General features: G+C 37.3%; 1 protein-coding gene across 1 annotated transcript in view; it reads right to left on the reverse strand.

Moving 5' to 3' along the window:
* Positions 1 to 2,882: 2,882 nt before the first annotated feature.
* The window catches only part of LY75 (lymphocyte antigen 75), a 47,753-nt gene continuing 36,778 nt past the window's right edge, over positions 2,883 to 13,857 (reverse strand). The window contains exons 27-35 of the mRNA XM_065671671.1: positions 12,558 to 12,719; positions 11,460 to 11,582; positions 10,798 to 10,992; positions 10,174 to 10,394; positions 8,868 to 9,042; positions 8,193 to 8,360; positions 6,837 to 6,959; positions 6,242 to 6,409; positions 2,883 to 5,259 (exon numbers count right to left, since the gene is read on the reverse strand). Coding sequence (XP_065527743.1) covers positions 5,075 to 5,259; positions 6,242 to 6,409; positions 6,837 to 6,959; positions 8,193 to 8,360; positions 8,868 to 9,042; positions 10,174 to 10,394; positions 10,798 to 10,992; positions 11,460 to 11,582; positions 12,558 to 12,719 — 1,520 coding nt within the window. The 3' untranslated portion in view covers positions 2,883 to 5,074. The remainder of the gene's footprint in view (positions 5,260 to 6,241; positions 6,410 to 6,836; positions 6,960 to 8,192; positions 8,361 to 8,867; positions 9,043 to 10,173; positions 10,395 to 10,797; positions 10,993 to 11,459; positions 11,583 to 12,557; positions 12,720 to 13,857) is intronic.

Below are 13,857 nucleotides of genomic sequence, written 5' to 3' on the forward strand. Positions count from 1 at the left end.
CCTTTGGTGGCTCAGTCATCAGTGCTGCGAAGCTGGTGTGAGACAGAACAGGCACAAAGCAGAGCAGCGGCCACAGGAGACAATACAAGATGAAAATTGCAGGAACCCAGCCCTTTCGCTCAAAATAGTTCACAATCCAAGCTCTGGGTAAATGCACCCTCCTATTATCCACATCCCTGTGTAATTCACACTCTCACTTGACACAAGATGCTCTTTAAATACCCAGATCATGTTTATGAAAATAAACACCTCAATGAAACAGACCATAGTTCAGTTGCTCATGGAGGTGACACTCAATCATGTGCAGTTGTGAAATGATCTCAGCCACCTACTTTGCAAGTTTAATTTGAATGCGCCTACAAGGCTTGCTAGTTTTAACAACGTAAAGCACCACGGTTTTGTATCATTATCTGTTCTAGATCATCTGTTAGAGGGGACCTATAGCACATGATGTTTGAAAAGAGAAGTTTTACAGAAATCCGGAGGAGTACTCTTACTGACAGTCCTGAGACACAGCATGCAGTAAAGGCTCTTTGTTCTAACAAAAAAAAGCACCCATAAGAGGCCAGCAGATTCTGAAATAATTATTTTCTATCACTGAAATTCCACCTTCTTAAAAGCCACCTTGGAGTAAATTTTTCTGTTTATGCTGAAAAGGAGCAAAGCTAACAAACAACTGTTGTTCTGTTGGTAATTATAGTCCCTTCTGCATTGGCAAATAGAAACCCAGAAGGACTTACAGTCTGTGTTGCATTACTGTGTAATCGCAATAAAAACCTCATTTGGTATCCTCCCCTAACCCTCCAAATCTGTTAAAAATCTTAGTTACTGGCAGTTACTATGGTAAGAGCGCACAAGAGTTTTCAATGTGAAAACAGCATAAAGGAATAAAATCAAGAAAACAGCCTCCTATAATGCCATTTATGCTATGCACCATTCATGCTATGCACCATTTGCAAGTTAATTTGCTATCAACAGAAAATTTCCCTTTCTAGTGCTTTGTCAACGCTCATCTTGAAACCCTTCAGAACTAAATGGGAAAGGTCCATTAGAGTAGCAATTGAATTCTCTCCAGTAGCTGATCTGCTGTTTTCCCAAAGCTTAGTTCTTTAATATTGCTCACAGTTCTTGCTTCAAAACTGTGTAAAGCCTGTGTAATTTGCTAAATAAGGACTTTATGTAATTCTCAACAACAGAATGAGTTTGATGTACTTTTATGAACCTGGGTGCTGTGTACCCCACTGTGTCCCTTATGCACAGCAACAGCCAATGCATAAAGGGTCCAAATTGTGATTGACTTTTAGCAACAAACATTGTGATGTTTGGTCTTTTTTATTTGCAGCCACACCAAAAGACTATCACTGACAGGCCACGAAATTTATTTCCTCCTTCAGAAATGTTTAAATGTGTAACACATGTCCCAGGCCATAAGCAGATGGTGCACTTGGTTTAAGAGAAAAATGGTAAGAAATGCAAGTGCATCAGGCCCAAACAGTGCTCATGCATAAGTACTTGTCATCGATTTCTATGTTAAGTTACTGATGCAGCAGCAGTATTAAAATGAAAATGCTGGCTGGCCAACTGGCAGATGCAGACTAACATTTCCATGGCACAGCGTCTTCAGAAACTGGGCAAAATTCAGGAGAAACCAAGGCCTGTGCTGCTCCCTTTGCCCCAGAAGGAGCCTGTGCCAATGGGAGTGAGCCCAGCCCCATCAGGAGGGAGGCCAATGAGCCAGTGTCAGATGTCAAGCTTAAGTGTGCAAAAACCTGTGTGTGTTTACCTGAAGTTGTAATAGCTTTTGCTTGGTGCTACCACAGCCCAGCAGTCAGTCTGACTCCACTGCTCCGGGACGAGCACTTCACTTCTCTTTCCTTACTCATCATCTTCAGTTTTTAGTTTAATGTTTTTGAAGCAGGTGACTTGTTTGTCATCTTGCACAACAGAATGTTTCTCCCAGCAAGCACAGCAAAGCACCGCTGTAGCTAAACACAATCCTGCTCCTTCACCTGCAATCACAGATTTCGGAGGTCTGGAATTCAGAGTTCAGATGACCCAAATGAATGAATCTAGCGCTTTAGTTGCAAATGTTACATCACTGGAAGAAGTTTAACTTTGCCCATGTTTTTTGACTTACGTTGGAAGCCCTCATAAAGTGATCTGGAGTTAATTCGGGCCATGAGGTGCTAATGAACTACACTCCTTGATAAAAAAAAAACAAGGCAGCGAAGGATGTTCCCTTCCTGTGTAAGTCCAGAAGCATCTTGATAAAAGCTAGGTCTAACCACAGTCCATGATAAAATATGATTTCTACTGCAAAAAGAAAGTTACTGACATTCTTTTTAAATGCAAAGATTTTCATTACTTCTAAAGTCTGGTGTACTGGTGTACTCATGGTAACACTCATCTGCTTTCACTGTGTTCACAACACCTCTGCTACGTACTTTTTTTAGCTAGTGATTAATAAGCTGTACCTTTAGCTCTGATAACTGCTTCCATGGAAATAAACCCAGTGTAAGCAGTTTAGTGCTTTATCTCACTTTATTCTTTCTGTAACAAATACTGCTAAAGAATCTGTGTATTTATTTCAAATAATGTGGATTATTCACCTGCACTGAGTTGTGCTTACTCAAATAAGAATCACCAGTGATTAGACAACTTGGGTATGATGAAACAAACATGAGAAATGAGGCCTTACAAAATATTTACATCGTTCATAAGAATAAAATATACATTTTTTTTAATAAAAAGTATATATTTGTGTATGTTGGAGAATTAAGAATTTACTAATGTCCATTTTCCATTTCAGATTCACACCTAAAAATACTCAAAGTATAAACATCTATAAAACTTGTAAATCTGAAAACATGAGAGTCTGTAAATAATTTTCCACACTTTTTACTGTTAGAAAAGGACAATAACCAACACTTTTTTAATCCATTAAGTTAGAAGTCATTTGGCAAAGCACTTAGGTATATAAGATCAACCTGAGGATGACAGGAAACAGGCTTTGTTACGTTTCAAACACTTCTCACACCAGGGTAAGTTTAAGAAAGGGGTGAGCGTTACTTTCATTACACAGTAACTAGCATAATAGCTACTTTTTCTACAAGTTACATCAAGAAAGAAAGAAAAGGTTCACAATTGTGCCCAAAGTACCAAATAAACAATAAAAGTGCTTACTCCTTCGTTCAATGAACACAAACATTGGCTCCTTTTCTGTGCCCCTTCAGGCTGCTGTTCTGACAGGCTCTAACATGGTATCTACAAGACATTCTCTGTTTCTCAATAGAATTTATGAACACTTGCTTATCAAAATAGTGCAAACAGGAATAAAGGAAAGTGCTGTCAAGGTAAGTAAACTGCAGGGGGGGAAAGGCAGCTGGAACATCACGACCTTGTGCCATTGCTTTAGAGAAATCAGTAGTACTTTTCTCAGCACATCAGACCAAATGAATTCCTATTTCCAGTATCATATCACCATTACATGGGGAATGGATGTGGCCTTTTACACATCCTCCTTCATAAAAGTGTTTGTTCGTTGATTCATGCATTTAAAATGTGAAGACTTTTTCAAAACATTAAATCATTAGAGTAATTAATATATGCAATTTTGTTTTCCCTTTTTCCCTTCATAGCTTTCTTTGGAGTACATAGAAAAGGCCACAGTGACACATCACATACAAAAATAAAGTTAAAATTTTAGGTAAAATACTCAAGTATTTTTTGCATTTATGTGCACAAGTTTATTTACCATACATTCTTTCTGGCTCTTTCCCTACGTATATCATGTTTCCTAGACAGATGACATATTTCACCTACTAAGTTAGTTAGGTATTTAATCCTAGTATAAATAAAGAGTACTAGGGGAAGTAAATGTTGGGAGGATCTCATTACGGAACTAGGAACACTGTCACTATGACACTCCTGTCCCTGGGTGTCACAGTGCAGTGGATCATAATACAGAGCAGGCCTTTTGTGTTCTGATCTCCAAGAAAATCACTCTAGTCTAATTTCAGAGTAGGTTAAGATGTGTGATAGAATGTAGTATCTCCTCCTCTAAGTACTACTCCAAGTGCAGGCTTTTAAACCTTTAATTAATACCTAGGTCTAGATACTGATTTATCACTGTAAACATTCCTGCTATTTGTTCTTTCAAAACTTTGTGAAAGGAGCTGTGAAAACAAATTGAGCCAATTACTTGAAAAGCATTTATGTCACAGGATAAACCATTTATGCCTTTGGTTTTTATAGGGCTAAGGCTTTTATTATATCTCAAGTTGTGCTTGTGTTTGCAGTAAGCCCTTAGGGGGTATTTTTGTTAGCCCCACTACCACTTTCAGGGGGTAAGAGTAGTGATCTGCCAGCTCAACACAGTCTCAGCTTTTAAATACTCTATTTAATTTACTCCTAGATGGCATGGCTTTAGCTCAAGGTTTTCCTCATAACTCTTCATACAAAATGTACATTCTAAGGAAAATTCTCTCACCGCTATGCTTTTTGTGGGGAGGAAATCGCAGCATGATCTTCCTCCACTATAACAAGAATATTTAAACTCTAGTTAACTGGGAACAAATACTTGGTTGTTTGATAACTCCCTGCTCCTGTTATATCAAAATTTATAACTGCTTATTACAAAAGCTGCTTCTACAGGGTAATCCAATGCTAGCAGGAAAACCCTTATGGCATAGCAAAATGGTGCATCATTTGGCATGAAGTTATTGATGGATAATTGTACAAAGTTACAGAATTCATGTAGCAATTTTAAGTGCATTCATTAACGTGATGTTGCATGAACTATTGTTGGCATTATTCCACTCTCTCCAGTAGAGAGAACACTGTAAATTAAAAAATATCATTGAACTCTAGAAACCTTGCACCTAAATGGCTGAGGCCAAATGTACTTACCATGGACTTGAATAAAAATTGCACTTGTATAAAAGAACAAAATTTACCCCCTATTAATAACCTTCTTATTACTTTTCCAAAAAGAAGTAATAAACCATCAGGTAGCTCATTCATTATGGCTTCACACAGTGAAGTTCATGCAAAATTGCCCAGAAGGAACAGTTTCTCAATAGGCGTCTTTAGTGAACACATCATCGGTTTCATCATCATTCACCCCTCTTTGATAGCGTACTGAAGAGAAGGCAGTCCAGTGAAGACGCTTCTTTTTATAGAGATACCAGACTAATCCGACCATGAAGACTAAGATAATTAGCAGGGCAAATGCTACAGCCACCCCAGTATGATTAGAACCTGTAACAGAACAAAACATAAATAGTTATTCTTTCAGAATTTTGGTAAGAATATTTTGTCATAGGGCTGATGCTTAGGTAACTATACTCTAATACCGATGCGTTTAGTTGAAGTTAAGGCAAACTGCATCATCATATTAATAGTCTTCACATTATCACATGGGAAGTTATGCTCCCATATGAATCAGCATCTATTAGCTTATTTTTGATAATTCTGTTGTTAATTTCCTAATAATATTTAGGTTGGAAGGGACCTCTGGAGGTCAAAAAAAACCTATTAGTAAATGCTGTACTCATTCCAAGGTTTGTATAGCTCAGAAATCTAATGAGATCCTGGGCTCTCGAAGTGGAGGGAATTATGCTTCCTTTAGACTGAAGGTATCTTGTTGAGGTCTTCCTCAGCAACATGTAGTTTCCATTTCAGTGAATACATATACAAAATCAGAAAGATTCCAGTGCTTCTCAGGAACTTGCTTAATGCTCGGATAAGTGCTTGCTTTCCTGTACAGAGCAGAGTATGACGAAGTAACACAAGGCCTGAATGAATTTCTGGAACTGTGGGGCACCATTTTCAGAAGCCTCCTCAAGACTTAAAACACAATCTGCAGTCCCTGCTTACTGAGCATCTTAAAAGCAGAAGTCTCTCTGTTCCAACCTACACTTACTCACCTGCAAGAGAGATCCCATGGTAAGAAGTGTCTGCAACTACTCTATGCTCTCTTGTGAGTGGAAATTTCAGTTCTCTCCCTTACCCTTTGAATGGATAGCGCGAGCCAGAATTATATTCCTAGCTAATTTGTCCCTGAATGCAGTTTTATGGCACAACAGCAACAGAAAGGTCTTGCTTAGGCAGAGGTAATTGACAGGTTCTTTTGTGAATTAGACTTCCATTACTTTAACATGGACTTTTCCCACCAGAAAAAGAAGATCCTGAATATGTTCACTACAAAAAAGAGTCTCTGCTAAAATCAATGTTTCCGTACCTAAAGGAGCTTTACAAACCACTCTGCTTTGACTACGACTGCAGTCAACTTTGGACCACGTGCCAGTTGTGGACAGAATAACGCTGCATTTTTCATTGACTGCTGCAGTTTTATTTTCCCAGTTGACATAATTAACTGATGAGCCATCAAGCCAGTTCAGGGACTGATCTGTTGGGGAAAAAATTTTTTGCTTAGTTTAGATCACTAAAACATGCTCTAATGCTACACAGTGTCGTTCACAATCTGTTGATTTATGTTGCCAAAGAAACAGAACTGACTATCCCATACATTAAAAGCAATAAATATGAACACATCACTTTCAGCCACACTTCTCCAGACCTTTAGTGTTTGATTAATCACTAGGCACCAATGACAGTGCTGAGGAAAATGTTGCACTCCTGAAGGGTGCCACAGGAAGATATTTAAGCTATAATGAAGTTCAAGGAAGTCTTTATAATGCTAAATGAGGGATTCCAACCTCAGCACGTGTTACTGTAAGGTATCAACACTACAAAACTGTATTCTTATTTGAGGACTTAGCATTTTTATTTACCATATGAAACATTCATGCTCATACATGGCTGCTACTTCTTACCCTTAGAGCTTTGAGCTAGGCCAAGCCATACGTTCTTGGTGATGAGATCATTTTCCTTTATGTGTGCACTCACAAATGCATTTTCTTCAGCATCCACTATAGTCAGAAGAGTTGCTGAAGGATCTAAGGGGAAGAGGAAAAATTGAAACTTCAGATATTTTTCATGGTGCTTGTACCACTTGGTGCTTTTTGTGAGAACAGTTACTACAAGAAAATATTTGCTAATCTGGGCTTCTAAAAAAAGCCTAAAGTAACCTGCAGAATAAAGACATAAACCTCCCATTCCCTAAAATACAGTATTTTATACAGATGGCTTTAGATGACTGGTTATTCAAGCAGGTCATGGAAAATAAAACGGGAGTAAACTTACTGCAGCTGGGATTACATACATGGAAAACATCAAACGATACACCACACTCGAATTACAAGTCCTGTCAAGTAATAAACCCTTTTAAAAAATACAGTTGAACTAAAGCTCATCATTTTGCTGAGTCGAGTTAATTTCTAAATTGATCGCCTCATTGTGCCTCAGGATTTTATACACAGTGTTACAGCAATTAAGACATAAGATGGAGGAAAGTGTATACTGGAGACAGGCTCATTCTTTACAAGCACATACAAATATAAGACAGAAGCTTAATTTAGAAGATCACTTTCTCTTTCAACTACTAGACCAGGTAGGACTTGACAAAAAACTGCATCCAGGACTGGGACTACTTGCACCTTTTCTTTTTCATCCTACACAGAGTACACATCATAAGATAATCCAATAAAAGAAAGTTATGACAGTCACTAGCTTCTAAGCTAAGAAGCTAATTAAAAATCCTGCACGACACTGCTTATCATCATCCGCAATACAATTCCCCACACAGCTTCTCAAAGAAAACAGAAAATCCTTTAACTTGAAGTAAAATTAAGGTTTTTTAGTGATATTATGTACCTTAATAATATCTATAAAGTACATGCTTTGAAACATTTGATAGGTTAGTAAGCTCCTTACTAGCAAGCAGCTACTACAAGGATATAAGAAAGCACTGCTAACAGCACTATATTTATTATAAAGTTAATTGTATGCAAATAAAAGGGTTTAATCCTTAAATTTCTGGTCCTCTATCAATGCTATCTGCATTTTACTTGCAGATATCTGTGTGCTAAACAATTTGTCAGTACATTGCAGCATTTTATCAAGAACCTTTATCAGACATTCAGAGATAAAGCTTGCTATTGCTTTTCCTAAACTGAAGACGATAAAAAGCTGAAATATAACCAGGGTAGGCTTTTTGGTTGTTGGGTTTTATTACTTTTTGAATAGTGGACTAATTATAAGTTGTAATTTAAGGAGGAGTCTAAACATACTCAGTTTCTGGCAGACTTTCTTAGCATCTTCCACATTATATACTGAAAAATTGTAGAATGCCATGTCAAATGCGTAACAATGATACTTGTGCTGCATCCATTGTAGGGTACTGCTAAGCTGCGGGCATCCTGGGGCTTTGCTCACTGGCTTTGGCTGTAATTGTCTTTCTGCAAAAACAAAGAAAATGATGTTATTTCTGATGCAGAAGTTTTTGGAGTAACAGGACAGTATTAGTGACTACCTCTCCTACCAACAACCATGATTCAGTTAACTTTCATTCCTCCATATATCATAAATGAATATATTTGAAAACAAGCATGAGACAAGCCCCAAAAAATCTTGGGAACCATGTTAACATTTTTCTTACCTTTTAGGAAGGTTTGAAGTTTGTTGCATGTGTTTGGTAAGGATTTTGATTCAGAAAAGATAGATACAGTGTGATATTCATACCACAGGTGATAAAAAAGTGACTAGGATTGTTTTAGATTTTCACCACTGGAACAGACAGAATGAATCTCCCTGAAGTATTAAAAAAGTATTTTATCATCCTTGATAGACAGCTCTTCTTTAGAAGGAATTGTGTGGCATTTCAGCCTTCATTTGTAGCTCTAAATACAACATGTGTAAATAGAATAGATAAGAGAACTACACTAAACATTAAAAATAACACTTACTGTTTGGAGGGCTATAGCAAATGGCACCTTCAGCAACATTTGTACATTTTGTACGGTTCCAAAATCCTCTAGTATCCAACAAAACACAGTTCTCAGTAGTATTTGAGTTTTCTAATTCCCAAGGATAGTAGTCAAAGTCACTTCCATCTGACCATTCAAAATTAGCTTTACTTCCCTAGTTAAAGAAAAAAAACCCCAATAACTTTTAAACCACAGTATGTGGATGTGGTTTAAACCCTGACAGTCATTAGTAAGTAATGTAGAAATACTTATCCCTTGTAGGGTGATGAAGTGTGGGTGACCTCATTTTCTAAACGCATACTTGATACAGGTACAACACGGTTTGTATTTTTCAATGAATTCTTAAGATGGAAATCCTGATTATTTGTCGGAACCGAGAATACGTGGCATGTTTGTAAGAAATTTAAACCTGCAATGTGCCTCGTCTTATTCTATGGGGAACATTTTACCTAATTTCATCCTGCTGTTTCATTTAAGCAGTCTGAAATTCCTCACCATGAACATTATTAGATATGTTCCAAACTGCTAAGCTGTCAAGATGGCCTCAGTGAGTACAGCTGGGCAGCTCAGGAATGATTAGCTCCTACTGCAGATACACTGCTGGAAACCCATGACAATGAAGAGTCAATTGTCAGAAGTGGAAGGACCCATTCAGACCAAAGAACACGCAGAGGCAGCAAAGGCACACATATAAATCACACACCTCTGCAGAGGGGTATTCCTGCCAGGTCTAGCAATTAGTATGGGGAGCAGGGTAAGGGCCACAGGCTTTTGGCTCCAAGGTTAAGTAGACAAAGGAGAAGGAAGATCTGCTGCTGCCTCCTCCTATGCCTCTTGGGAAGGAGGCATAATTTACTAGACAGTCAGTTCCTGGAGACCCAGTCCTGACCTGCACTGAACAGGCTCCATGCAGCCTTGTCTTACTGTGTTTGCAAATGAAATCTCATCCTGCAGAAGGCCATAAAATCTGGAGCCTCTAAAGTCAGTGCTGTAAACTGCAGTTTCTTGTCCTGCAAGGAATGATGTGGGACCATTCTATTACCTTAAAATGTTAAGGATTTGGAAAAATATGTTGGTGTGGCTACTTACACTAAAATTTAATATACTTTAACTTATGTTACACAGGGCTGAAAAAGTAGGTAGTTTACTACACTGAACAAAGATTCCAATAAACTGGAAAAAAGCATCAGAAAGTATTTCATATCTTGCGCCGAACATTACTTACAAGCTCTGTTACTGATGCCACCAACATATACTATATAAGTACATGTAAGCATATACTTACATCATGAATTGACAACCCAAGCCACAGAGGATAGCCATCCTGCTTGACAACATCTTCTATAAATAACTGCTGTGATTCACTGTGTATGCTTACTAAATCACTTCCATTTTGTTTGCATTCTCTCAATGCTTCATACCATGTTAACTTTTTCTGAAGGATTCTGTATGTTCTGTTTCCATGTGGAATAGACTCAGGCAATGGAGGTTTGTGCTGTTGGGGTCCTATGCCAAAGAATAAAAAGACAACAAGTTCTGTGTACTTCATTCATGTTACCACAAACATACAGAAAACATTAAAATCATTCCATATCAATGCAACTCAAGCATTAAAGTGTGCATTACAAGCCACTTACATGAAGTAAGTTATCTTTTGCTACTTTGAACACTGTGAGCAGGTGATGGAGGAGTACACCAAACACAATTCCTGCTGATTTATTATTACAATTAGTATTACAGCAGTGATGCACAGGCTGACCATACAGCCCAAGAAAGCCATGACAGCTGTGCCATGTGTTTCATTGGCAGCAAAACCAAAGCCTTATAGCAGGTACTACAGAAGTAGAACTTAAATTATGACCCTCATCCAACACTCCATTACTACACATAAATCTTCTCTGCTACTTACCGCTTTCAATTTTACAGGCGAGAATACTGTACACATTATAGTGATGAGCATGCCAGCTTTGAGAATAATTATAAATATCCCAAAAGCCATCAAGATTTACACCAGCAAAAAAACTGTTCTTCTTTATGTTAGGTCTTCCCAGTCTCCAGTTATTGTAAGTCAGATAAGTTTCATCATACCATTTGAGAACTTTATCTGTGGAAAACATTGCATATTTACTAAAATATTGGCATTATGTGTACAAATCTAATTTAACTTTGAATATACTAATGACCTTAACAGATATGCACATTGGAAAAATGCAGTGATACTCTCAGTTACTGTAAATCAGTTCCATAGACAATGCTAAGTATGTTAGCATTACTTATCCAGGCCCTTTTACATTCTGTTTTCCAGGGAAATCAAATTTAGACTAAACAGAACATACTGGATCTAATTATCACTCAAACAGAAAGCATGTCGGGTTATTATCTTCTAGAAGATAAATATATAAAATAGAAAGAATATAAATATAATAAGTATAAATAATATATAAATATAGGAAACATTATTATAGGTTTGCATTGTTTGACTTCAGTTGTATACTGAAACATGCACCTAATGCTGCAAACTTTGTCTCCAATCCAGTTATTAAGAAAAAAAACTACCACCTTAAATCTTACCACTATCATCGTAAATCACACCCAGCCAGACCCACGTAGCCAGACCACTGAATGAACGAAGCTGCTCAGTAACGAAGTTATTCTCTTCTTCATCTCGAACACTCAGAACAAAGGCTTCAGAGTCTGTTGAAAAGTTTTTTAAATTACTTTCTTAAAAATCCACCTTTCAGTTAAAAATTATTTTCTATGTTATTAAAGATAGGCCAAGAACACACAAAGGCCTTTATAACAATAACAAACATTGTGAAAACAATTTTTAAAAGGTATGTATTATCAACAGTGCTTCCCCTGGTTTTGCGGATAACTGAAAGACATCAACTCCAGAGTTATTTGTGGGTCCTATTGTCACTTAGGTTATGTGTAGTAAAAATTCTCTGCATAGAACATAAAAATGTCAGCAATCTTTCACTATCTTCTTGAACTGCCTAGTAGAGAAACACTATTAAGAAAATGACCGAACTGAAATCAATCAATGAAAACTTAAAAGTTTCTGGAGAGATGCATGTGTGAAGTGCCATAAGCAATGGTTTAATAGAAGAGGGAAGCTGTTCCTAAGTTTACACTTTGCTCAGAATGGACAGGAAAAGCCCATGTGCTTTTCTGAATGGGACTATTCTCAGTTCACTTACTTTGTTCACTTAAGTGTTCCACATAGCAAGGGAGAGGAAAAAAAACCCATGAAGTAAATGTGATCGTAAAGCCAGACTGTTGCCAACAGGATAAAATTACCCAAACAATTTAAAATCTACTTATTATAAAGGAAAAAAAAAATAAAATCAACAACCAATCACGAAACCACCCACAACAAACGCACAAAACCAAGCAAACAACAAAACACCTTTCAGTTTTCCAGAGATCTCACAGTTCAACAGTTCCTAGCCATTTCTCTCTCTCAAATTCTCCTACCCATGCTCTGGAATTTTGTATCAGAGTAGTGCAAGGGCAAACACAATTAGTCAGTGCAACACTAATGCACATTTCCAAATGCTACAACCTTTCTCAACACTCACTTCGCTGTCCTTGTAAGACAGTGACTCAGATCTCATCTCCCTGAAGCTGGTATGTCCATAAATACCTGTTGTATGACAAAGTACTTACTCATTTTCTTGCATAAATGATGAGCTTCTTGAGATTTCATTTCTCTCCATCTATTTTTCGTTATCAGGAAAGTGTAACAATTGTTTCTAAATGATATCCAGGGTGTATTCTTAATTTTATGGGGGCACTTAACTTGTGTAGCTTGTTCTTTTTCAATCTTCTCTAAGGAAAGGAAAGATATCATTCAGGACATGACTTGTTAATAACAACACATAACCTGACACACCACATACTACCTTCTGGTACCACTGAGAAACTTGCAAATTCAATGCCATCCTCTAAATGTGCAATATACATTGTTCCTGTTTCTTCACAATGGTGTTTTGTTGGTTTTTTTTTTAAGTAACACCACCAACAGTAAGCATTATCAAAGAATACAGATGCTTACATGTTTTCCCAATTGTTATGCTATATAGTTTTAAGAATAAAATCCCTACATGAAAGTGCTAAGTGTGGGCTAATAACTAAAACCTCAGACTGCCTCTTGCATGAAGGCAGATCACCATAACAAATAAGCAACTTAGCTGTCAACATATCTTAGTTCTATGGCTTTATCTAATACTTCAGAAGTGAGAACTCTTCCTGCAATCACTGAAGCTGCAAGAACAAAATAGTTAAGCATGTCATAATGCCTAGTATATACTTCACTGTGACTCAGTATGTACAACAATAGCTTAAATGTGTTTCCCCCACAGAAAAAAACAAAACCAACAAGCCAAAACAAATTATAATGGTCTCTCATAGGGAAGAAATATGCAATCTTTTTACTTTTCAGAAAAGGGCTGTGCTACATATGTATCTCCTCCCCAAAGATGTCCTCCCTACCTATCTTGCTATAATTGGTATGCATTTAGTAGGGTTTTGTGAACTGCAGATGACTTTAATGTATACCTTTCAATTCAATGTCTACCTGCTATCTGTCTTCTCCATGTAGTCATGTACCTCCTCCTCCCTGTATAGACTTCCATGTCTGAAGAGATTTCAGGAGGTCCCAATATTAAGATGCAAATAGTACAGAGGTACCTGAATCTTCTCCCACATGCAAATGGGGGAAATTAGTATGCAACCATCTTACAGAAACAGTGGAAAGGCAGAATCAGTTGGCAACATGAATAGTGCAGTCTAGCCCAAAGCACCCATGCCAAATTAATTTATAAGTAACGTTGATTAAGAAGAACTGGTTTGTGCCCTCTTTGAACTTTGTTTCTTTTTTTCCTGGCATGCAAATCAGCCTGCCTGAGAACATGAGTTAAAAAAGTTCCAATTTTGAAGTTACAATCTGGAATTATCAAGTATGTAA

Source organism: Lathamus discolor, chromosome 3 (genome assembly GCF_037157495.1).
Source record: "Lathamus discolor isolate bLatDis1 chromosome 3, bLatDis1.hap1, whole genome shotgun sequence".
In the NCBI taxonomy this organism is placed as follows: domain Eukaryota; kingdom Metazoa; phylum Chordata; class Aves; order Psittaciformes; family Psittacidae; genus Lathamus; species Lathamus discolor.